General features: G+C 39.2%; 1 protein-coding gene across 1 annotated transcript; it reads right to left on the bottom strand.

Moving 5' to 3' along the window:
- Positions 1 to 572: 572 nt before the first annotated feature.
- Positions 573 to 27347, bottom strand: LOC135710721 (cyclic nucleotide-gated cation channel beta-3-like). Its single transcript, XM_065233380.1, has 7 exons — positions 27273 to 27347; positions 15017 to 15849; positions 14781 to 14953; positions 14334 to 14716; positions 14126 to 14275; positions 13894 to 13978; positions 573 to 1851 (listed from the first exon to the last, which is right to left on the bottom strand). Exons 2-7 carry the CDS (start codon positions 15799 to 15801, stop codon positions 602 to 604), a joined length of 2826 nt encoding a protein of 941 aa, XP_065089452.1. The 5' UTR covers positions 15802 to 15849; positions 27273 to 27347; the 3' UTR covers positions 573 to 601.

Here is a 27347-nt window from a genome sequence, read left to right as displayed (position 1 = left end):
AATTTCGCCAAATCTGTGCGCTATACATCGCAGAAATGTACACGTATTTTTCATACGATGTATTCCTAAATTATATCCCGAAACCCTAATCAAACTTTCCAGAATGCTTTCAAGTTAGCTTATAAGTTAGCTACGGCAGTTACTTGGGTTGTAAAAGGGTTCAATAAAATTCACATCAGCTTTACGTGGACAAGGTTCTTCAAAACACAGGACAGTCAATAATCCGAGATATAGATAACACCTATACATTTGTTAGTATAATTTATTACCTATTCATTGTTCAATAAATCTTCACAGTATACTATTATCGACATTGACTCTTGTTTTTACGAGGCCACAGTTACTAACGTTCATTTAAATGCAAATCCAATTTGCAAGTATACACACTGCATGCCGCGCAGGTAATTTATAGATATCCAGGAACAATCTGCCACACGCTGCTCTAACCGGCAGTATAATTGCCAGCTTAGAAAAGTGATATCAGTTTTGCTTACAGCAATCAGATAAATCTATTCACATCAAGAAACGATCAATAAAGTATACAAATATCATATGAATTAGAAGCGTTAAAAATTGTAGACTAGTACTAGCGTAGCACGATTCAGACAGGAGACTTTTGACGTTCATATTCATCTTTGGACAGTTCGTTCAACAGTTTGTACTTCTCCGTATCGGTCAGATTGATATAGCTGTTATTATCCATCAGCTCTTTCTTAATACTGTAAACCAAATCACAGGGTAGCTCAACATTCTTTTCGTTCTCTATCTGCACCTGAGTGGTGTGCACTTCTAAACTACGAATCGAAGCAGTATCGTCATTCGTTTTGGACGGCTCATCGATTTCCACCTTGGTGTGATCACCTTTGAAACCTTGCGTCAACAGTTGCACTGCAGCCGACTCCCTCGGCAGTGCTTGAATCACCGTTTTCAGCAGTTTAGGAGACTTTTCATGATTAGGATTATTTATGACCACATCCGTATCACCATCGGTGGCGTCAATACTCTGCTGAGATTCCGCTTTCTCACGAGCTGCATTCTTCCGCATCAAACTCTTGGCACGTTTCTTCAGAATGGCTTGCGCATTCGGGTAGTATACAATTGCTTCATTTAGGTCCGATTTTGACAGAACAAACAAATTCGAGAATCCTTTCGATCGGACATCAGCCGTTCGACGATTGCCTTCGGCTCCATTGATCGCCAGTAAACTGATCTCCCCAAACACCGATCCTTCATACAGCGTAGCTAACACGACATCATTTCTAGGACCACCCATAACCTGAACTTGTCCAGTTTTCACGATGTACATCTCCTTCCCAACCTCCCCCTTACGGCAAACATGATCTCCTGGTAGGAAGGTTACCGATCTCAGCTTGAGCACCAGCTCCCGAAGCAATGCTTCCTCACAATCGGCGAACAGCTGTACCTTGGACAGAGTCTGAATGTGAACCGATATCGCAATATCGGTCTTCAAATTAGCCGGCAGAGCATCCATAATGTGCGTCTCATCCAAACTACGTTGCTGTTCCCAGGTGAACGTGAACCACATCTTAACCCTCCGCTGGAGATCGGTCGGCAGGTTAAGCTGTCGCATGTACTCCAACGTTTCGTCCACCAGTTGTTTGTATTCGGATTTTGATCTGGTCGCAGTTGCAATGATGTCCCGAATCTGACCGATCAGCAACGCAAATACGAATACACCCATCAACCAGGCAGCCGTCATGAATAGGAGCTCACCTTCCTTTTCCGGTTTGGGATTCTTGCCGATGGAGGTTGCTGTTTTCGTGGCAAAGGCAAAGCACCGGACGTACGCGTGGCCTTTGTCGTTGAACACCCACCGGTTCGAACCGAGACCTACGGGACAAACAAATAGCATTGATTAGGATGTTTGTGTTTCTAAATTCAGATTAAAATTGTTTTGCAGGTGTCCCGCATTAGCAAATCAACGAAAAGTGTGTTTGATTGAATTGAATTTCTCGTCTCATTTAACTGATTCTTCTGTCAAAAGGGCCACTTGCATGCACGAAACGAAAATCAATTATTTAATTCATGTTTTTCACTTATACATTTTTGCCAAAGCATCAGCCTTATACATTCCATAAGACAAACAACATAGGTCCTATTAGAATGCATAAAAGGTATGTGTGACCGCTTATACAATTCATTTGACACATGATCTTTATTAACTTTTTGCAAGGCGTCCCCTAATAAACAAATACCATAAACGAACTGTATCCCGAATGAGTAAACTATCCCACAAATGGTTTGGATGATACCCCGAACACGTCGTTAAGCCATCTTTTATGTACTTTGACTATATGTTTTTAGTATTACTTCTACGTGAAGTCAACGATTTACATAGTTGAAGATGCTAATTTCAAATAACAGACTGTAGTGGTAATTTTTATACGATAGATGGAGTAGATGAAAGCATAGAGTTGATAGTTCCGTTAGAGTACGGCAGTGTGAAGATTGTATATAGATATTAGAATAGCGAACTAGGACAACTTTTAAGGAAGGTACAAATCGGTTTTTGGCAAATCCCTCTCCAAAGGGGGAGTTTGGTAAAGAGAGATGAAAAAACCGATTTGTACCTTCCTTAAAAGTTGTCCTAGTTCGCTATTCTAATATCTATATACAATCTTCACACTGCCGTACTCTAACGGAACTATCAACTCTATGCTTTCATCTACTCCATCTATCGTATAAAAATTACCACTACAGTCTGTTATTTGAAATTAGCATCTTCAACTACATCTTTTATGGTTATTTTTATTAGGGTCTGCTTATTAGTTGACTTATACATTTTATGAATAATCAGCAATGGAAATTTGCCAAAGAGTATAAGGAGATTTCTATCCGTGTGTGTCGGTCTCAGGGCACCGAAGTTTACATGACTTTTTCGTAGTGTGTATCAAAAGTCTGGTCCACTTAGAATCCGGACACATTATTTATTCCATAGCAGTGCCTCCAGTGGACGGATTTGGAATGTTTTGACAGTGACTTGTTTTGAAAGTACACGTGTTTCAGTAGCAATTCGTGCAGTATTGAAAAAAAATGTACTAGATGGAAGACGAGAAAAGAAAATTGAACCTGCACACTTACGTCAAAAACTCGACGTGATCAATCCGAAATATCGCGAAAAAGTTGAAAATGGCCGTTTCTAACGTGGGAGTTTTATCTGGCCACAGCACAGGGTGATGTCCCCAGCCAACTCAAGTTTGTTTTCACCGAGAAATTTGCCCAGAAACTGATGATCTGGCAAGGGCTTTCTGCGGACTCAAAACCAAGCTTTTCATCACCAACAAAACGGTGGACTCGAAGCTGTATAAGCAAGAGTGCCTGGAGACATGTATACTACCTTTCATTAAAAAGGTCCAGTGAAGTTCTGGTCAGATTTGGAAAGCTGCCGCTACAGCCGGGAGGTGCTATAGTGGTACCACGATAAAAGGTGGATTTCGCCCGCAAATCCGCCCAATCAAACAAACAAAAATCGCCAATTATCAAGCGGAAGTTAAATGAAAATGGATGGCTCGATGAGGCCTCCCTTAGCTCAGTCGGTAAAAGCGCAGCTACAAAGCAAGACCATGCTGGAGGTGGCTTAGTTCGATTCCCGGTCCGGTATAGAAATTTTCGGGTTGGAAAATTTCTCGACTTCCCTGGGCATAGAAGTATGATTGAACTTGCCACACAATTATACCAATGCAAAAATGGTGCAGGCATCGAAACCTCTCAATTAATAACTGTGGAAGTGCATCTAGAACACTAAGTTGAGAGCACGCAATAAGCTTAATATGCGATATGCAAAATGCGAAGAAGAAGAAGAAGGATGGCTCGATGTTGGAAAAACATGGCCGCTGAAGTTGACCAGTCCAGTGTGCGGCAGATGAGTAATCTTGCATTTATTTTTATGAAAGGACTATCAAATATCTTAATTTTGACAAAATTACATTTTTCTTACGTCACATCAATACGGAAAAACACATGGATTTATGTGTCCGGATTATAAGTGGACCAGACTTTATATAGTTAGAGGACTCTATCCAAAATTAACTCCAGAAATCTCTTGAATCAATTCCGGATATCCTTTGGACCAACTGGGTGCTAAAGAAGAGCGGAGATGAAGCCGTACATGATATCAATATCACACGGAACTTTGAGGCGATGGTGAAAACGTTCTTCACACTGGAAGCTGAATTCAAGCTGATTGGACTTGTCATTAATGCACATTAGACGAAATAAAATCCAGAGGAAGCGAGTAAGGTTTCGAAAATCGGAAGAAAATTCTAAAGGGTGTCCCACATCGAATTGCATCACGGAAAAAAAACGCTGTGAAAAATTACCTAGTTGACCAATCCTTTTCAAACTTTCAAACAATAAAATATAACCCATCAGTAAGCTTTTGACATATTTATTTCATTCAACTTCAATACCATAACCGTACCGCACCTTACGCATAACTCCACTCATTAGGTTCTGTACAACATCTGGATGCAGCTTCATCTGTACGGAAACCCACTTTTTCTTCATGTCTTCCTCAGATTTGACCTCCTTGGGATGCTTCCGTAGTGCCTGCTTCATAATAGCCCAGTATTTTTCGATGGGCTTTAGTTACGGTGCGTTGGGGGGTTCATGTCCTTGGGTACGAAAGTGACCCCGTTGGCTTCGTACCACTCCAGGACAACATTTGAATAGTGGCACGAAGCTAGATCCGGCCAGAAGATCGTAGGGCCCTCGTGTTGTTTCAACATAGGAAGCAGTCGCTTCTGTAGACACTCCTTGAGGTAGATCTCCACGTGCACTCCGTTTGCCACATCAGCAGATCGCTTGCCAAATAATGTATTTCTTGGCAAACTTTGAAAGTTTCTGCTTCCTTACTTCCTCCGGAACATCAAACTTGTCCTGAGCGGTGAAGAACAGTAGGCTCGGATGCTGCCGGAAGTCCGCCTTGACGTAAATCTCATCATCCATGATGAGACAATGAGGCTTCGTCAGCATCTGGGTGTACAGTTTCCGAGCCCGTGACTTTCCCACCGTATTTTGCCGTTCGTCACGATTTGGAGCCTTTTGCACTTTGTACGTATGCAGTCCCTTCCGGTCCTTGGCTCTCTGAACGACTAGGACAGATTCAACTTTTTGATCACATCCCTGACCGAAGCATTGGGATTCCACTGAAAAGCTTTCACGATACGCTTGTGATCCTGATCACTAATAGAACATTCATTCTGACCGCATTTTTCCTTCCGTTCGATGCTCAGAGTTTTGTAGTAACGTTTAATCACACGACTCACCGTTGACTGTACAATTCCGAGTTGTTTCTGATGTCCCGATGAGAGAGTTGAGGATTCTCCAGGTACTTGCGCAAAATCAATGACGCCATTTTTTCCAACTTTCGAAAAACTGACAGCGATAAAAATACAGTGTAAACAATACACTTTAAACTACTTCTACCCAAATTTTCAAGAGAAAATACCCAATGGGTAATTTTCTACAGAGTTTTTTCCGTGATGCAATTTGATGTGCAGCAATTTCCAGGGGAAGCCAGAGGAAATTCGGAAAAACCTTCCAATAGAAGTCAAAATAAATCTGCGGAGGAAGCTTATGAAAAAACTTCCACAGATGCCAGAGACGTACATCAGACTGAAAGCTGAAAGCTAGGCGAATTGAACTTGCCATCAACGCATCGAAGACGAAATACATGAGAGGAATGTTTGCCTCCCACCCCGAGTTTAGATTGACGGTGATAAAATCGAGGTGGTCGACGAGTTCGTGTATTTGGACCTGTATAGTTCCTTGCTCCGGAGGACGATCCGGTCGAATAAAATTAGCCACCGCACAAAGTTGACTATGTACAAGACGCTGATTAGACCGGTGGCCCTCTATGGCCACGAGACCTGAACTATGCTCATGGAGGACCAACCCTTTGTGTTTTCGAACGGAAGGCGTTACGGAGGAGTGCAGATGGATGACCGAACGTAGTGGATGCGAATGAACCACGAATTGCTGCTGTTAGGTGAACCATCCTGTCGTGACTGGACCGGTCACGGTTCCACGAATCTGCCGCTCAGCTGGTGGTCTGATGTAGTAACTGGACCGAGGTTTCCAGCCTCAGTCACGGTTCCACTGCTGCTCCCTCTGTTGGTCCGCTAGTGAAGCTACCCCTTCTGCTGGTGGTCCTTTGCTGGTCGTCCGCTCTCTCCACAGTCCATGTAGTAGATATAGTTAGTCCACACTGCAAAAATTGGGCGACTTCGGTGGGCTGAGCACGCCGTAAGAATGCCGGACAACGAACCAGTGAAAAAGGTTTTCGAAAGCGACCCAACAGGAACAAGAAGAAGACGCGTGCAGCGGGCAAGGTGGATCGATCAAGTAGAAGGCGACCTACGGACCCTTCGCAGACTACGAGCCTGGCGACGTGTGGCCATCGATCGAGTAGAGTGGAGATGACTTTTTCGGACAGCAGAGGACATCAAGGCCTTAGGTAAGGTAAGTAAGTTAAAAAATGAACATTCTGATGGACCTTTTTGGTTATATAATAGATAAAAGTATTTTCCGATTCCCTGGATTAACCGGGTTAAGCCATCCGCTGTTTCTCGATTTCTGGGTAGTCGAAAACGGCGAAAAAATGTCACTGATCGAAAGAATATCAAGCATAAAATAATATTAAAGATTCATAACTTTGTTTGCATTGTGAGAGACTTTTATCTTTTTGAATATCTCAAATTTTTAGAGCCTTACATCTAAAGAGATCCACAATAGTTTTCTCAGAAATTTGAGCACGGGTAGGCAATAATAATTTTGATTACCATAAAATGGGGTGATGTTGATCATTGAGGTGAAAGTTGATCGCTATACCCTTCAATTTCCGTTTCTCAACAATCCATTTTCATGATATTGTAATAACATAATTTGTTTAGTATTTCATCAAGTACTTTTGAAACGTTTCCCTTAACCAGGCTTGATGCCTCATTCGCGAGTTTGAAATGAGCTGAGCGTAGCATTTTTCTGAGGAGTAGAATTCGCCTTGACACCAGTCCCGAAGTGACGTTTCTTCACACACATTTTGACAGTTCCTTATGGGGTTTTGCGTTGGAGTGAGAGAATAAGAAAAAGTCCGCCATGTTTCACACATAGACTGACTGTTACATATGAGATTTCTCCATAGGAATAAACAATAAAGAGTTAAAGAGCTCTCGTCAACGCCAATGCCTACTGCCAAATCATTCCACTGAGCTTCAGAGGTTGTGAGCGAAGGGGGATAAAATGAGAGTGAGGTTTGCTGCCATTCATGTTAAGCTGGGTTTAGATAAGGCAAGTCAAATGATCAACTCAGTTGAATTCCATTGGCTTGAAAGGTTGAGCCTGGTTCAACTTTTTTTCAATTCAAGTGAGTTGATCAAGTCAGTTGAGTGGCATGGTTTACACGTTCAATTCGCGTTCAAGTCAGTTGAATTCAGTTGACTTGATCAATTGACTTGCCCTGTCTAAACCCAGCTTTAATGTTTTCTATCACACGCTCTTAGCTCTTACTCTCACTCTGGGTGAACTCTGAACTTCTTGCCTTGAACAAAAAAGCCATCCGGAGTCTCAAAAAGCGCACCTCACGTCAAATCATCCTCTCCCTGAAGTTCACTCTCCTTCTCTCTCGAGGAGTGTTTGTTTACTTCTTCCACACGGTAAGAAAAAAGTACCCAAAATTGAGTTCCTTTCACTCATCACGTGGCTTCCGTGGGGCTAGGTAAAATTAAGTTAAATAAGAAAACTCAATTTTGAGTAATCCTGAAGTTGACAAAAAACTAATAAAACGGAGCAGAGTGGAACCGAACCATGGACGTTGAGATCACAGGGCCCGTGTGTTGACCACTCGTCTATCAACGCTTGTGAAAATGAAATGGTTAAAGTCGCATAAGAGCAACCTCAATTAAAATAAACTTATATTTGAGTTTATTTATTTTTACTCAATAGTTGAGTAAATTTTAACCAACGCCGCTTTTCTGATTTACTCAACGGCGGACCTCAAATGATAGAACCCAACGTTGAGTTTTTTTTTAACTTAATTTTGAGTATTTTTTTCTTGCCGTGCATATTCCTGCCGCCACTCACTCGAGGTGCTAAACTCGCAGGACAAGAGTGTTTTAAAACCTCCAGTGAGTTTGAACCGTAACACACGATGCATTCTACCACTCTAAACGTACAATTTTGTGGAAGTAATAAAATACGGCTTTACTTCCCATCCGAAGGAAGGCGTGATCAGAGATGTTATGCCTCAGAACATCCCGGCGGCGCCGACTGGTATTGAACCCAGGCCTGCTGGGGTGAGAGGTAATCACGCTTACCACTACACCACCGGCGCCGTTAACAGTTCCTAAACATCCTATCAAGCATGTATTCTGGTGCTGTGTTCGGTAAAATTACTTATTTAACTTAATTTTGGGTCCCTGAATCCGAATTTGAAATCCAATTTTGTTAAAATGAACGATTTCATATTATAAAAACTATTTTATTTGAAAACAACATGTAGGCGTAAATATTTTTAACTATTTTCCTTCAAAAATTTGATCCACGAAATCCGCGATTTCTTAAAAGAAATTCGCGACTTCAAATGCTAATCCACGCCAGATAAAAAAAAAAAAAACGTTTTCATTGCTTTAAAATACCATTTGTATTTCTAATACATGGCATTTCAAGATTATTGCTTATAGCCAAGGATTCAAAAATATCTCCAAATGACAAAATGACAAGCGATCAACGAACCGAATGATAACGCTATGTCAGAAGTGGAGAGCAATAATGATATCAGTGCTAACATTTGAAAACGGCACAAAAGCCATTTGTAAACAAATGGTTTGTGGGCCCTTTACTCACTACTTGAAGTACACCCACGCGACACAACAGCAACATCGGGTAGGAGAAATTTTCCCCTTCCTGACGATGCTGTTGGTTTGCGTGGGCGTTCTTCGGGTAGCGAGTAAAGGGCCCACAAACCATTTGTTTACAAATGGCTTTTGCGCACTGATATAATCTTCTTCCTCGGGGCGGTAGAAGGAAATGAGCAAATTGTTGGCAAGCTGGTTCACGAAGTAAAGCCGAAGATGATAAAGGGCGAACACGAAATTATTGCGACACCGAAAATGTCATGCCAATTTTCTTATAATGTTTAGAATCAAACCAAAATTTTAGGGTAGTTTTATACATATATTTACTTCAAAAATCAAAAGAAAAGTTAATCGATGGAGCCTTGAGTGTAAAATTGAACGCATTTTCGCTTGATGCCCTCCATCAAAGTCTTTACAGTGTCATCCGGTACCAGTTTCTCAGTTTTTTTTTTCCTAACATGTCCTTCTCGTCTTTGACTGTCTTCTTGCTCTTCCGAAGTTCCCGCTTCATTATTTCCCAGTACTGCTCCACCGGGCGCAGCTCCGGACAGTTTGGCGGATTCATGTCCTTTGGAACAAAATGGACAGAATTGGCCTCATACCACTCCAGGACACTTTTAGAATAGTGGCATGATGCCAAATCTGGCCAAAATAGCGGAGCTTCGTCGTGCTGCTGCAAGAACCGCAAAAGGCGCTTCTCGAGGCACTCAGATTCGCCATTTACTGTGCCCTTTGTCACGAAAGGCTCACTCCTCAGTCCGCAAGAGCGATGGCCTGCCAAATGAGATATTTGGAGGCGAACTTCGACATTTTCTTCTTCTTAAATTTGTCGTCCACATCGAACTTGCTCTTGCCGGTGAAAAACTCCAACCCCGGAATTTGCTTAAAATCGGCTTTTATATACGTTTCGTCGTCCATCACACAGCAGCCATATTTTGTCAGCATCTTCTCGTAGAGCTTCCGTGCCCGAGTTTTAGCCGTCGATTGCTGCCGCTTATCGCGGTTTGGGAAGTTCTGTACCTTGTATGTATGTAGTCCAGCTCTCTTCTTTGCATTCTGGACGTAGCTCTGCGACATGCCGATCTTTTTAGCCAAATCACGGCTTGAGACGTTGGGATTTGCTTTAATCATCCGCTTCACCTTTCCCTCCGTCTTTTTGTTCTCCGGTCCCGGTTTTCTTCCAGCTCCTTTGCCGTGGTCCAACGTCAACCGCTCCTGGAACCGCTTCAACACTCTGGAGACGGTTGAATGGTGAATGTTCAACATTTTTCCCAACTGCCGGTGCGACAGGTCAGGAAATTCCAGGTGTTTGGAAAGAATTTGTTCTCTCAACTCGCGTTGGTTCACCTCCATTTTCGTTGAATCGAAAAACACGACTTCGAGTTTGACAGCATGTACACAATACACATCAATGAGAAAGTGTGCAAAATTTGGTTGATTTTTACCCAATGGTAAAAAAGTTATGCCCTGTTGAATGTGTCGCAATAATTTCGTGTTCGCCCTTTACACGTGTGTTAATGGGATTTTTTTTTTGTTATGTCTTTCTCGATTCAGATCAAGCTATATATCTTCATCCGTGTATATAGACCTTTTTGACGTTTAATCGTCTTTCTCTATCTAGCACACATGGATGAATGAACAGTTTGTTTTCCCACTAATCTGTTTCCCTCTTGCTCGCACTCGTTCGATTTAAATGGTGCAGTAGTGTGCGCCGATTAAACATCAAAAAGCTCTATTGCAACAAAGCAGGCAAGCAACACGGCGAATGAGAATGACCCAAATTTGAGTTTAGTTCACTCATGAGTAAAATTTGTCTCATGGTTTCCTGTAGAAAACCTAAAAAATCTGCCGGAAAATAAGGAAATTTCGAAAATTTTATTCAGTCTCGGAGTAGTACCAATAGACTGAGTGAATCCAATCTTTACTTTTCTCAAATTCGGGAATTTTTCCCTGGAAAATCCTGGAAAAACCTGGGAAAATATTAGGCAAATTTACTCATCGCTGAGTTCCTGCACTTTTGGCGATTATGAGTGAACTAAACTCAAATTTGGGTCGTTCTCATTCGCCGTGAATATATCATTATTCTTCTACCACTCTGATCGAGCTATGTTACAGAGCGAGTTTGTCATGGTAGTCGTAGCAACCGTTTTGTCTGTATCGTTGGTTGCTTTATGTGTTTGGATTCGCTGCTTATAGCATATTAGCTATTTGCTTGCTCTTAACTTATATTGCTGACTGAAACTGGACAGCTTAAATAATCTAAAATGTGTGATAAAAGTGCACGTTTCCGTCAAATTGTTTTGGTGTTGTCGGTGCACTTATTGCTTACTTGTCAAGGAATAAGTGCACCGAAGACACCAAGACGATTAGACGGAAACGTGCACTTTTATCACACTTTTTAGTAATTGAAAATGCGCTTATAAGTCCAGTTTGGTGTGAATTGTGCAATAGCGATTTTTGTTTTTATTCAGTTCCAACCTGAATCGGGTATCAAGATTGGGTCGGCTTGTTGTTTGTCAAATGTCACTGTAAACGTTTGTTTTTGTAACCTGGCTCGGGTTGAGGTTTGCACTGACAATAAGCTCGAGTTCGCACGGGTTGGAACTGGTTCCAACCTGGATAATACACAAATTCGCTATTAGTGTTTTAGAAGCGTCTCCACATTTTAATTGAGTGCTTTCTACGCCTGTACAAACCTACACACTTAGAATTTTTTACAGAAATCTGTAAAATTTTACCGAAATCTCAACAGCTGAACGTTTGGTAAACAGTTTCGCAGATTTCCTGTAATTTTTCACAAATATCTGTGAATTTTTTACAGATATCTGTAAATAATTACAGGAAAACTGTAAAATTGTTTACCGAACGTTCAGCTGTTGTGATTTCGGTAAAACTTTACAGAAATCTTCGAAAAACTTTCGAAAAAAAAAAACGAAAACCCAAGGAAGTCGACAACTAGTGAACATAAAAAAAAACACATTATGAGACTCTACTGAATAACTTTTCTGAAACATTCTTTAAAACATTTATGAATTTTCATTTGAAATGCAAATTAACTTGAAAATGATTAACATCCAAATTCCAAAAAAAAAGTTGGTGCATAGCACGAATTACCATTTTTAAGAAAAATAAAACCAAAAATAATTCTTCTTAGGAGTATTTCAAAGGAGTTTTAAATAAACCTTTAAGGTAATTCCTACGAAAATTCAAAGAAAATTGAACTGAATTCCGAGGATAGTTCTCACAAAATTTTGAGGAAAATTTCTAAGGAATTCTGAAGAGTATTCCAAGGATATTCCGGTGATAATTTTTAGAAAATTTAAAAGACATTTCCAAAGAAATTATGAGGAACATTAACCATCAAAGAATTAATGCGAATTCTGAGAAGAACTAAAAAGGAATTCCTATGGTAATTCCACCGCCAAACCGACATGACAATTAAATCTAACGTATGCCCGATAATCGCAAACGGCCGATTTAAATGTGCAGTGATCCGAACTGTTTTTGATCTAGATACAAATAATTTGTCCAAAATAGATCAGACACGAACCAATTCATAACTTTTGCAGGAGGGTCTCATGGCTTAGCGAAATATTTCCCGCGAACACGGAGCCAGATGTCAGTAGTGTGCTTTGGTTAGAAATTTTATTGTATCTGTTATGGTCATTCATGTCGGTTTGTCGGTGGTAATTCCATGGGAATTTCAGGAGAATACTTGAGAAGAACGTGATTTTTTCAGGGAATTGCTAGAATTATTCATTAGTCAATATGTCAATATCAATATGAGGAGCATTGTAGAGTGAATTGAGAGAGTGTTCAGCAGAAGATTTTTAAGCGTATTATGGAGGAAATTGAAAAAGAATTCAATTTTTCCACAACTGAACACAGAAAAAGGTCAAGATTTATTCAAATTTTGGAAATCCTGAGGCTTAGATTTTTAGAGATTTCATGCTTCGAAAATTATATGATCCTGGATTTAGAGAAATCTTCATGGTTCAAGATGTTTTATTAAAAATGAAATATTTCGGACATGGAGGGGGACTAGCAAAAATATTTGAAACACCGAACATTGAAATTTAAGGTTGTGAACTTGAAATTAATCAAATAGCTGAGACTTCATTCTGCTAATTCTGGGATTTTGGAACATTGAAAAGCTTCTAGATCTCATGGTGACCGGTGAATTCCGGTTTTATCTTGATGCTTGCCCGTAATTTTGGAAATTTATCCGGTTCGAGGAATATATCGCGAATTGGTAATCATTAATTTACACGCAACCAATTTGCAATATATTTCACATGAAGTTGAGCGATGTTACAAAACCATAACAATTACTATTATATTTCTCTAATCATAAATAACAAGGTTGCAATAAAATTCCTTTTCCAAAAATATATTGAGAAAACATGTATTTGGAATGGTAGTGGTTCTTTAAAACCCGTTGTTTGTAACGTTCACTTCCAAAAAACCATAATACATAAGGTTAAAACTTTATCACCAAAACGTTCGTGTTCCATAACCATTTCATTTAAAGTTTAGCAGGAATTATATACAATTTTTAACCATTTCTGGTAAGGTCAAATAATGGTTCGCATTTATGCGGGACGCAAACCAACAACATCATCGGGAAGGGGAAAGTTTCCCCTACCGGGTGATGTTGATGGTTTGCGTTATGGGTGGCGAAAAAAGGGCATAAGAAGGTTTGTTTACAAAAAACTTGTATGCCCTTTTCACATGTTGTTCTTGATATGGTTTGTGTCAAACCAGTTTTTAGTCGATGAGATCAAATTTTGGATCCCATTTGGAACCGTTTGAACACTGTGGAGCAAAAAATTTCAAAGTTTGCATTTGTCTACTATTAAATAATGAGATCATCAGTATTCAAATTGAAAACATAATACCTCATTGATCTTCTTCTCAACTGCAGATGTCTGAGAACGGTCAGATCTCACCGCAGGTAGATTGATTCATGTTTATTAAGTCAATCCTGATGCATAAACAACACAGATAAACCCTCACTTACCTTGATAGGCGCTGTACGCATAGTACGAGCAGGCGGTCAGGTGAATCATGTACAGCATATAAGTGAGCGTCTTGACGACTCGTATCTAAGGAGAATGCAAATGAAATAAGGTAAAGTTGGATTGATTTTGCTTTGCTGGGGTTGAAACGCGTCAATGTCACACTGGTCGCCTCTGTCGGTCGGTCGATCGGTCGTTTAGTTGTCGTCGTTTTATATGTAGGCATTTACTCACAATGTGTGGTGACGATAAAACCCGATCAATCAGTTTGAAAAACTCCCAGAAGCTTTGAATCTTCAGCAGACGAGGCGCCCGGAATACCACGTGTTCGGTACCGAATTTCAAATAGAGCAAGTCCAATGGCATCAGGGCTAGGAGGTCCATCTTCAAGAAGATTAATTTGACTTTTGCTATCCCACTGCTAATCGAATAACAAGCTTACCTTAAACTGTAACTTCCTCATATAATTCTTACGCGTCAGATCGGTGTCCTTGACCCAAAAACCTTCAAACAAGTACATGATTCTGTGCTTAACGAACAGAATGTCAATTAGATAGATAACATCAGCGCAAATGTCAACAGCGATCCAGTATTTTGTGTTTTCAGGAGTTTGGTAGGGGAACGAAGTCCGCAGTGGGATAACCCACGCATTGTACAGGAAAGACAGTGATACAATGAACAGCCAAGAAATGTAAAATTTTCCCTGCGGATCCAGCACCGCATTCGTCGCTCCGGAGCAGAAGATAGGACAAAAGTAGTGACGATCACACGTTTGAGCCCCCGTGGTTGATTGCAAGGTTAGCGCAGAATTCTGAATGGCTAGTACTGGAAAAAGAGAGTAATGTCGATTTAATCTGAAACATTGGAATGTCAACAACGTTAAACATACATTCAGCATTATGCTTCTGAGTTGAAGGAGCCGTCGACGGGGCACTGGCACTACTAGAGGGTGTGGGTGGAATCTCCAGTTTACTTCTCATGCGCTTCGTTCTTTCCGAGAATCGATTCGCGAGATGTCTCAGACGACCTGTTACGAAATCGTTGTCTTCCGGTGGAGGACTCCTGAAATACAATTTAAATCACATGCATTCGATCGTTTTTGATAAACAATACTACTATGCTCACGTGACTTCCATGTCTTCGATGATTCTCTCGTTACTATCGCTACTGTCGGCCTTCGGATCGGAGACATTATCTTCGGGTTCGTCGCTTGCCTCTTTATACGGTTCATCGCAAAGAGAAGTCGCCGATTCCGTAACGCACATCTGCAAACTCTCCAGGGGAGTTCCAACCGAGGTCGGCGATTCCGACTTGGGGTCCATCGTGAAATGCTGATGTTCTAATTTGACCAACATGTTATTCTCATCATTGATAATCCGTTTGACTATTTCATGCGTACTTTTCAGATTGGACACCGCTTCTTCCGCATCCAGGCAGCCAATTTTCCCATTTCTAAAGTACAACTTGGACTTATAACCCTTTGGACTTAACGATTTGATACGCCTCTTCTGCGTAATATTCACTTTGAAGGTCGGCGATTTGACCCTGGAACTATCGGGCCTTCCGAAGCACATTTTCGTTGGACTGCACTTATTCTTAATCTGTTGCATCTTCTTCTCGAAAGCCTTCCGTTGGCGTTCCCTTTTGTACAGCTGTTCGTCAAATTCCCGCTCCTTTTTCAGGATTTCCTCCGTAACGGATATGAAATCTTCCAGTTCCTTAATGTCCTTGGAAATTTCTTCCAAACTTTTGTGCAGCTTGATCTCATCTCTGCTTCCATTTCGGGACATTCCACCGGAATTGGCGGAATAACGTCCTTTAGCCGAAGCAGAATACCTATCCGGGCAGAGAACCGTCTCCGAGCGGGACTTGTTGTCCTCCCAGGCGCTCGATAACCTTGCCGAGGACATTCTCACGCGGTACGCGACGACGCGCAATAGTCAACAGTCAACTCGCAACTAGAGGAAAAAAGTATAGCGAGAAATTAAAAGTTACAAGTAATCGATGTGCTTCTAAGCAAATACTAGGTAGTGATACTAAAGTAGCGGTCACCATCGTAGTCTTAGCACGGTACCATCAGTATGAACGTTGTGGACCGCATCAAATACATTCGTGGGGAGTGCTATGGTGAATACTAATCGCGTGATTGGCCATAAATTATGGTTGTAATATTACTGCACGCCGGGAACAGCAAAACGCTCGTTGGCGGTGGTATTTTGGAGCCGGGCCGTGTTAGTGGAGGGAAAAACTTGTCTTTGGTAAAACAAACATAACGGGGAGGATTAATTCAACTAGAAGTTTGTTTCCCAGGCGCACTACTGACACCATCAGTTACACACTTTTGCATACATGATTCTTCTGTAGAAAGTCTGACGGGTGGGTTTGATTCATAACCCCAAAATATGAGGCTGTGCAAGAAAATGGCAAAGAATAGAAGTTTATATGGAAATATTGGCGAATGGAAGATTATTAAAATTCACTTAAATCGTTCTAAGTTTGGTTCTAGTTGTTGAAACGTTAATATGAGGTTTCGTTGACAATGACCAATGCCTGTTATTGTTGTTGTGATGAAATTAGTGTTGTTGTGAGGTGCATATTAAACTTTCAATTTACCCTAATTTGTAATTTTTGTTGTCACTTTTCTATTGTTGGTCATTGTCATAGCAACCACATACAGCATTTGGTTAACCAGAACCAAAGTTAGATGGATATAAGTGAAATTTAAAATGCCTCCACGGTAATTCCTATAGAGGGTCTAGTATAAGAGTGGAGCGGATTCAAAACAAACTGCCTTGGCAACCTATGCCTATGTGATTACTAGCAACACTGCCAATTCAATCAAGATAGGCACTGCTCAGTTCGTTTGGCTCAAAACCAGCCAGTCCGCTCCTCTCTAGTAATTCCCATACACAATTTCAAACCATTTGCGTTACTTCTAAGCCTTCATCAATCATTACCGTGTTTTCACTGACTCATATCTTGGGGTTATGATTCAAACCGGAAGCTGGCCTATAAGAAATCTATCTTTTTTTCAAAATGAACCACCCTAACGTTATTTCCACTTGTAAAATTGACAAAAAAGGAAAAAGTGAACCTTCAATTCCGAGACCATTTGAATACAGTTTGATTGGAGCATTGACAAAATTTTGAATTTTAACCTTCGCTTACTGATCACATGATCACATGATCTAAATTTTACAGCTCAGATCAAATGATTTACTTAGATCAACAACGAATGGTACAATCAACCAGTGGAAACGGATGATTTTAAATTGGTTCACTACTTGACTAGCCTAATGGTCCCAAGCAAATCGAATAACGTACCCCATTCTAGTCGAAATTCTAGTACTACTCATTGTTTGTTTAGATTCGCTATGAAAGTTTGACAGATAAAATGAGGGATTCGTGGATTTTTCTATGTTTCAAGGGGTGCATCGATTAGCTTGGGACCGAAGATAATACCATAGCTGAGCCTAAAAGTTGAGCTCGTTTCTTCGGGACCTACTAGTCTTAGAGTTGCCACTATGGTACAACCATAGAGGTAACTCTAAGACTAGAAGGTCCCGAAGAAACGTTCTCAACTTTTTGGCTCAGCTCTGGTACTCTCTTCGGTCCCAAGCTAATCGATGCACCCCTCGAAACATAGGAAAATCGACTAACCCCTCATTTTATCTGTCAAACTTTCATAGCTAATCAAAACAAACATTGTGTAGAACTAGAATTTCGACTAGAATGGGGTACGTGCATAGTGGTAACTCTAAGACTAGTAGGTCCCGAAGCTTTAATTACAAGTAACATAAATTAATTACATTAACTCCAATATATTCATTCATTAAGTACAGCGAGAAATGTACTTTAATTACACCCCAGCGTACCGTTAGACCCTTCCGTACTTGATGTACCTGGTCAAGCGGGAACGGTGACAAAGGCGCAGAAGGCGGTAGTTCCAACAATCAATACGAAACTAACGATTTTAAATTGGCTCACCACTTTAGTAGCCTATTGGTCCCAAGCAAACGATTAACGTACCCTATTCTAGTTGAAATTCTATTACAACACTATGTTTGTTTTGATTCGCTATGAAAGTTTGACAGATAACATCAGGGGTGTGTGGATTCATGCAGAACATGCAGGGGTGAGTGAAATAGCTTGGGACTGCTTGGGACCGTTGTTCTGGTACTGAGTGAGCCAATAATAATAATGATTTTCTTCGGAACCCAGTGGTCTTAGAGTTACCTCTATGGTAGTTCTTTCGCTGGCCATTTCGCAGGATCAGATTTTTTTTTTTTTAGGCCGATAAGAGCAAGGGCCGAACGGAAACTGAAGCTGGTGTATACTTTGGACATTCTGCGACACGCTGTGCTATTTCCGGGAAATAGCGCAATAAAATCAGAGCTAATATGCAATTGACTTCCCAGCACGGATAACTTGAGTGTGTCAAGTTGATCGGTAACGATTATTTCGTGTCCTGTGCACATGGTCCTCATCGTTTCCTATCGGTTTGGAGTTCTGCCCATAGTATTGTTTAGTTTACCCATGGAAATATGAACAATGGGGAGGCGAATTTCATAAGTGCTCTCGCGTCAATTTTGAATACGGATGTGATTGTTTCCGGATCATACGATGGCCTGTTTACTTTTGCCTAATTTTCCATATCTAAGATGGCTCTCTTCAATCAATTTTGCCTCTTTTCATCATATGCGCATGATGCGCATCCATTTTAGTAGCACAGCAAACAAGGAGTAGCAATTTAAAATTTGTATGTTTTGTGGAAGCTGACATTTGTGCCTTTATAGTTTCACGCTAAGGCTTCCTTAGAATATCACCTTACGATTTTCCTCCCTTCAGTATCCTTTGAGTGTTTTGGCAGCGGCACAAGCCCTCTCGCTCTTGTGTGTGTCTCCTGTTTTAGGTTTAACAAAACGTGAATTTTCCCAACCAACAAAAACTCATACAGACGAAAATCCACGGATTGCAACCAACTGGTTACAAGCTGTCAAATCAAACAAGAATATCCACGTTTATTTTCGACATGAATACTTTTATACGATATCACATAACTTTTCTTTTAAAATACGTTTGAATCAACCTAGTTTATTTTTGTGGTCAGAACAAACTGAGTTTACATTTATATTTACCTCAAATATTTTTATTTCGATGATAGTTTTTTCTGCGTGTTATCATGACAAAAATTTGGACCCTCAGCAAAGCCGAAAGTTTGATTTTTTGGGGTTCTTATAGAGATTAGTGACGTTTAACGCTCGCATACTAGCGGGAGCAACGCCGTGTAAAGTTGTTTATTATTTTCCTCTGGCTAACCTACAAAAATGTATGAAAGTAGATCTGTAAAATGAGTTTGACATCGATTTGTTATGTATTTTCCTCGGATATTCACTAACACGCTCTCACATATCGCACCAATACAACCGGCCGTGAAAATCTCTATAGTCTAACTTTATGCCATGATGCCTTACAAAAAATGTTTTTGTACGTGAATTTTCTTTAGAAAATAATAAGAAAAAAAAAGATTCTTGATATCTTTTTCCAAAATTTTCAGAAAAATCAAATCGTAATATATTTTTTTAGCAGTGAACTTTCCCTTAAATCTTTACATTATTATTTATATTATAATATTTAGTTTGAGAAAAATATTGAAAAAATCGAAGAATTCACGCGTAACATTAGAAAATTAATGCAACTGCAAATGCATCTTTCATTAAATCTGTCAATTCAGGTATAAGCTAATATCATCATCTTTCGAACTGTGCTGTGAGCATAGCTTAAAATTCGAACATTTTTTAATCAGGAGGAAATCGTTCGAGAATTTGGTTGAATTTAAGGAAATGTAAAATTTGAAGACTCAAAGTTGAGGTTCTAATTAAACATTTTAAAACTGATATCCCAACAAACAATTGCCTATTGTAGAAACGGCTCCATGACGATTTTATTCAACTGCATGCTTAATAATACTTGTACTATTTTGAATAATGTATGGTATAAGGTATGTCGAGAAGCTTATATTCGACTTACAAGAGTTGTAACAGAGCCTATTCGATCAAATGTTTGATTATTCAGCGTTTATTAGACATCATTACTTCCTTAAACAGCGATGGTATAAATGATGCTTGATTCTCATGTGAAATAATGTTTAATTAGACACTATTATTCATTTATTTAACGATTATTCAACTACGAGATAATTAATACGAAAATAAGAACGGGACAGAGCAGGGTTTATTCTCGTTAGTGTGATTTTGTTGGTGTGTCATTATTTCTGTCGAAGCACAATACTAGAAAATTTATTACATATATACATACATACACACACATGTCGTTAGATGGGATTCGAAAACCATGACCTTCCGATCACCAGCCGCTTGCTTTGCCATCTGAGCTATCCTAGAATACATCCTAAATAAGCAATAAAAGCTTGAATCTGAATACCTATCAGCACTCCTAGCCGTAACTTTAGCTAGTTCAAGGAGATGTGAGAATGATTAACTCATTCATAGTTGTTTTACATGAGACCAATGTTACCTCTCCATTTCTCTAATTTCGATGGAAAGGATGCTGGGCTATTCTTTTCGATAGATCGATGAATTGGTTGATTACGATTTAAATTAATTAAACGTAGAAAATAAATAAAAAAAAAAGGATAGAGGTTGGGATTGAACTTGCGACCTTCTACTTGGAAAGCGGAAACGATAGCCACTATGCTACCAATTTTGTTTTGTTGTTAGCCTGAAACAGTGTTGTGGAATAATGAATGAAAACGCCGTTTGTAAAGCATTTACAAAGCATGCAATTAAAACATGGACGTATAGTGGTATAAGAGCTATTATGCTGACTGTATTCACCTTTATTCAGCAATATTGTTAAGCAATGCAATGGAATCTAATAATGGAGCTAGAAAACAATTATTAGACGTATAATAAAGCATGTTATTAAATCAATTGAAAATAGTCGAATCAAAGCTTGTGCAAATTACACTTATTCAGTATGTTATTAGATCAAACTTGTGTTGCTATAGCCTATTGGTCCCAAGCAAATCGACTAACGTACCCCATTCTAGTGTAAATTCCAGTACTATACTATATTTGTTTTGATTCGCTATGAAAGTTTGACAGATAAAATGAGGGGTTAGTGGGTTTTCCTATGTTTCGAGGGGTGAATCAATTAGCTTGGGACCGAAGATAGTTCCAGAGCTGAGCCAAGAAGTTGAGCTCGTTTCTTCGGGACCTTCATAGAGTTACCTCTATGGTTACGCAGAGTGAAGCTTGCAACACTGATGTCGATCAATGGGAATTTGTTTTATTTTGGCAACCTTTGTTTTTGTTTACACCTCGGATGACTTCACCTGGGTTGTGAAAATTTCCCCTAGTTTCGATAACAAAACTTCCCCCGCAACACTGCAGTGTTCGAAAAAACTCAAAAACTTAAATGTCATGCATGCGAGTTTATGCGCCTATGAGTTTTGCCTTGCAAAATTCAAAGTCGCAAAAATCACCGATGAGTTTTCAGGTTCAAAAATTCATTGCTTTATATTTTTGCGTTATTCATTGTTATTACTATTGTTTGTGCATCAGGGGTTCGAAAACTAACATAACATGCGTAGGCATGATATCAATTGACGTTTGAGAGGTTTTTATGAGTTTATAGCTGGAATGATTTTTCGGCGTTGTGAGTGTGAGTGCGTGAATATGCATGAGAATCTCAAGCGTGAATTTTGTTTGCCACATTCGCACGCGAGTTTATACTCGCAGGGAAGCTCAATGAATGAGATTTGAGAATGATTTTCCGAACACTGCAACAGAGTCAGTTTGTGCTCGATAAGTAGACGGTTTGACAGTTCGATAGGTAGATTTTGGTTTCAGTCTGCGTAACTCTTCTATTATTAACTCTGGTCTCGACTCTGGTTTTGTGCAATTAATCTCTTCATCAAAATTCAAAATTTCCACTCTACAGACCCACACCAACCGGTGGAAAGTAACGATTTTAAATTGGCTCACTACTTGACTGTCCTATTGGTCCCGAGCAAATAGATTAACGCACTCCATTCTAGTCGAAATTGTAGTAATACACTAGGCAACAAACAATCGCCTATTAAAGAAACGACTTCTTGACGATTTTATTCAACTGTATGCTTGATAATACTTGTACAATTTTTAATAATAACTTCTGTTCAGGCTTTGTTCACACAAATCTGGAGAATTTATTCAACCACAACATGGTGTTGGTTGAGGTATGTCGAGAAGCTTTTATTCGACTTCCATGAGTTGTAAACAGAGAGCTTATTCGATCAAATTTTTAATTATTCAGCGTTTATTTGACATTTTGTTTCCTTAAACAGCGATGATGTACACGCTTGACTATCATGTAAAGCAACGTTTAAATTAGACACTATTATACATTTATTATACGATTATTAAACTGCAGGAAAAATAACCCGAAAATAAAGACTGGTAGAGACCGACAGAGTTGTCTTTTCTTTAGTGATATGAGCTATTTTGCTGACTTTATTCACCTTTATTTTTTTTTAATTTTTTTTTTGTAGTGATCCAGTGGCAGCAACTTGCTAAAACTCTACACTGGACCCCTTTTATTGATAAATTTTGCTTCTATGAGCCTCTATTTTAAATCAACACACAGACGTTCCTAGGCTTTGGTACCCGTTTGGTCACTGTTGTTTTTGTGCTGATCCAAATAGTTTTGATAATATAATTGCGCATTCTTGTTTTTTTAAAAGGTTGATTTTCGTCCCAGTCTTGTCTTCTGTCGTCACTTATTTTGTCATTTTGTCTTGTGTATTAACCCCCACTTGTCTTGTTTATTGTGTCAACTTGGGTCTATTGTCCTTCCCCATCTGTTACTCTGTCATGACTAATTTCATTGATATATAAAAATAGTAATAACAATTACAGGATAATATGGTTATTTCTCGATTGCTTTTTCAAAGGGAAGCACCAGCTCCTGCAAACAATGCATCCGATCGTCGATCCGGCGCAACCGGCATCTCGCACACGCTTAACAACACCACCAGCAGGTAGAGGAAAATTTCCCCTATCTGATGATAGTGCCAGCACGCGCGGGCAAGCCACCAGTTACGCCAAATCGACGACCAAACGCACCGCCTACAAAAGCCGATACGCTCCCTTGAAAAAGTTATCGTGATTTCTACTAATTAATGAATTATTGACAATTACCTCTCATGATCCTTGGCTCTGATTTTAACTTACCACTTTTTGATTATTTATCAAATACCTCTCCCAGAATATATAACTCCCCGATGCTTTGTTGGTTTCTGGTCTCATTTGGATTGGTCCTGAATTTGTTTGACATCCTGTTCGAAGTAATTCTTTGAGTTCCAGCTTGCACGTGTCTCACGTCATATGATTCGCCATTCATAAAGATAATGGGTTAAAAGGGAGTAAAACATACATAAAGGTAGATTAGTATTAGTTGTACTTGATCCAAACAATAGAAAGAAGCATAGATGTCTTAGTAGAAAAATAAAACTAATAAATAACTAAAAGTGCAATGGATAAGTGTTAGTTCCGGGATCATTTTAGTGTTAGTAGTTATGTTAGTTTTGATCCGTATTCAGCCCTGCTGGCCCCTCCAGCACTATTTGCAGCAATTGTGATAAGATTATGCGACACTGCTACTACTACTATGTTAGATGTATGACTTGTCGCAACGCAATGTCTTTCAATAAATCACTCAATCAATTTGATGTTTGAAAATTTGCTCAAAAGGGCTTTGTTGACACATCATACCTTACCGAAAACTAAAGCACAACAATCCTAATTCTTATTTCAAACCTATCAACTTATTTAACACATCTTTCCTAAAATTTCACTTGTTCGTAAGCGCCTGGTTGAAGATATGACTTTCGCTATTGACATTGTCTGTAATTAACAAATACACTAAATAGGAAGATTTATTATACAACTTCATAGGCTAGTCGCCTCCCTAAGCGGACCCCCCGCGTCCTATCTCTTATGTTAATTAACTTTCTGAATTCTATAATTGAAGTTTATTTAATAAATAACTGAAATCTCTAATCTACCTACACAATCATAACCCATGCTTTTAAACTACAATTTAACGTGTTTCAAGTACTTCTGGCTTTTACATATCTTATCTTATATCTTTGTTCGTCCCAGATGACACCTTCAAGTGACTAAAATGCTTCACTTTGAAGTTAGTTTCCAAGCTAATTTTAAATTGTATATTGTATAGGGTAAATGTTCCAACTACGCTCTCACGTTTCCACTATGTCGCACCACAAAAATACATATGGGTATGTCACAATAAAAGCACACCACAGTGGAAAACCCGAGTCATAGTTCAAACACTTATCCCAAATCAAAATGAAGCACATATAAGATTAGTTACAATACCATGTACAAAAATGATGTTTAACATTGTTTTCTGAGTAATACTTCAATGAAAACAACAACAAAAGCTTGTCACGCAAGTAGAAGGAGCACTGTTGGGCACTTTCTGAAATATTTCAATAGTATAATTCCCTTGCAAACCCAAATAAATCTATCTGCGTAAAAAATAAATAAAATAAGAGTGATTTGCGGCAAAACCCGCCAGTATCACACCCAACGTCAGTGCCTATACGTAAGCGTACTACGACGCGGCTCTCAATTAAAGGAGTAACAAGAGTGATACTATCACTGCTAGACTAGATCTTTGGTTCTCTCATGCAGCGGTTTATCAGAGAGGGGAAGCTTAGTAATCCCCATCGCCTGCCCATGTCGCCATTCTATCGCGGCATGAGCCAGCAACGCCGACCATAAACCTACCGTCTCCAACACTCCACTATAAAGCATGAAATTAAGCCCGCCCACCAACAGCAAGGTGCAAAAACTAGCCAAGGGGAGGGACTTTATTCACCTTTATACAGCGATATTGTAAAGCAATACAATAAAATCTAATAATGGAGCTAGAAAACATTTATAAGACGTCTAATAAAGCATTTTATAAAATCAATTGAAAACAGCCGATGTAAAGAGTCAATGTTTGTGCAAATTACACTTATTCATTTTGTTATTTGATCAGCGTTTATAAAGCTTTTAATAAGTAAATTAATCTTATCAGAGCAAACAGCGAAATAAAGGCTCATCTATCGATCTCAAGGAGCTTTTTTCAGCACATCCTCTTTTATTCAGCATTGTACACTGTTATACAGCATTTATTCAACATGTATGCTTATTTGTGACTTTGAATTGTTTGTTGGGTTGTTAGACTGAACCAGTGTTGTCGAAAAATGAATCTAATACGTCGTTTATAATAGGGCGACCCCGGCGTAGTGGTTAGCATCCATACCTCTCACGCCAAAGTCACGAGTTCAAATCTCACCCCCGGACAAGTCACGAATGACCCAAGAGCGTTAAAGTGACTATAATAAAAAAAAAAAAAGAAAAAAAAAACGTCGTTTATAAAGCATTTACAACATGTACGCATAGTAGCATAAGAGCTATTAAGCTGACTGTATTTAACTTTATTCAGTAATATTGTAAAGCAATGCAATGAAATCTAATAATGGAGCTAGAGAACATTTATTAGACGTCTAATAAAGCATCCCAACAAACAATTTTAGCAGCAGATCAGCTTATACAGACAAAAATTAGCTGCATAAGGGAATTTTCTGCTGTATAAGCTAGTCTGCAGCTAAAATTGTTAGTTGGGATGTTATCAAATCAATTGAAAACAGTCGAATTAAAGTGTCAATGTATGTACAATTTACACTTATTCAGTTTGTTATTAGATCAAACTTCTTGCGTTGAATTGGGAAGACATTTAACGCTTTTACAGCTTTTAATAAGTAAATTAATCAGATCAGAGCAAACAATTGAATAAATGTGCATCTATCGATCTCAATGAGCTTTTTCAGCACATAATTTGACAACTCGTTTTATTCAGCATTGTACATGTTATGCAGCATTTATTCAATATATATGCTTATTTGTGACTCTGAATCGTTTGTTGGGTACCTTCAGTCCTCAGAGTTACTGGAGTTTTCTGGGGTACCCGAAGTTGAAAATTGTCAATAATTCTAGCTGGTTCTCCGGAAGATCCGTAATGCCCGGTATACAATAGTACTGGTTCACTAAGGCTGATAAACCAGCTGCTAGCAAAAAAGGTAATCAGCATGATGTAAACAGTTTTCAGCAACTGATTTTTATCAGCACGCCAGTTTCAGGTGCCCCTGAATTTGTAAGCTGACTGACATTTTGGTTTTCAGCATGATCGGCTTACTCGCAATGTGTCAACACTTACTCCATGCTGATGGTTTGAGAAAAATTATCAGTACTTTTGAACCAGCGTATGTGTAAAAAAAAAGCACTTCGCATGACATCCCTGTATTTAATATACATCATAAATAAAAGGGGCCCTAATACACTTCCCTGGGACACTCCAAGGTTATTCTCCACGGGACTAGAAGCAGAATCATTAAAAACAGTCCGACGAGATCTATCAGACGAATAGCTTTCAAACCATTTAGATGCAGTACTCGTAATTCCAAAGCGCTTGATTGATCGTAACAATAAGTGCCTACAAATTGTTTCATTGTTTCAATTGTTACGCTCCAAGATATCTTTCCACTTCGCTTATACCCAATTCAACGCGGTTTCACAAGAATGACCTTCTTGGTATCCCGAATGTTCTCGGGAATCGACTAAAGATTGAGATCCGCTAACCATGCTACTCTTCTGGAACGTGGAACATTACTGCTAATACCCGTATAACGGTAGTATGGTGAAATTGGTTTTTTTTTATTCATGCCGAATTTATATTCTTATTGTAATTTATTAAAAGTTAATTTTAAAATTAATGAAAAATACAGTGGAGGTACGTCAAATGTTGAGACCAAGCCACCAACTGCCTAAATCCAGGCCCGGCTATAATTGTAGCTTTTGAAATTCTGGATACCTAAAATTCTATTCCAATACCATTCTCCTACCATCAAAGGGAAGTTCATCACCCTAGTTAGCGCTGCACATGAAACATCGATTTGTACAATTACTGCAGCAGCGGTCTTGGTGGACGCCTAATTCTACCACCAGACAGCGTTCGCGTGCTTTATCAATTTCATTCCTACACCTGCAATTTGGACTGCACTCTGACACTTTACATTTCCTCTCTTAAATTGAATATTATTTTTGCTCATGTTGCAGGGATTATGGGTAAAACATTACAATGTAACTGCGAGCGTTGTATGAAATCTGAAACTAATGCTTTCTGTGTTTCAATTTTCAATATGGCTAATCGATTCCAGGATACCAGGATTTAAAATTTGAATTTCTTCACGCGAATGATTTCTTTCTTTGAACAAATAGGTACCTCAGACTGCATAACTACTTACCAACGATTTAGGACATTGATAATTGAAGAAAACTGAGTAAGAATATTGAAACTTTGCTTTTCGTTCCAAACAATG

This window comes from Ochlerotatus camptorhynchus, unplaced genomic scaffold (genome assembly GCF_037179485.1).
Source record: "Ochlerotatus camptorhynchus isolate MF236.1 unplaced genomic scaffold, CSIRO-AGI_Acam_v1.1 ptg000401l, whole genome shotgun sequence".
Taxonomy (NCBI): domain Eukaryota; kingdom Metazoa; phylum Arthropoda; class Insecta; order Diptera; family Culicidae; genus Ochlerotatus; species Ochlerotatus camptorhynchus.
The sequence above is the reverse complement of the archived record's forward strand: the minus strand, read 5'-3'. Positions and strand labels throughout refer to the sequence as shown.

Excerpts from the sequence above, each read along its gene's own strand:
- LOC135710721 (XM_065233380.1), bottom strand. The coding sequence starts at position 15,801 with ATGTCCTCGGCAAGGTTATCGAGCGCCTGGGAGGACAACAAGTCCCGC. Across the intron at positions 13,979-14,125 it reads TTTTATCGTCACCACACATT|ATACGAGTCGTCAAGACGCT; the intron begins GTGAGTAAATGC and ends CATTCTCCTTAG. Across the intron at positions 1,852-13,893 it reads TGCGTACAGCGCCTATCAAG|GTCTCGGTTCGAACCGGTGG; the intron begins GTAAGTGAGGGT and ends TTTGTCCCGTAG.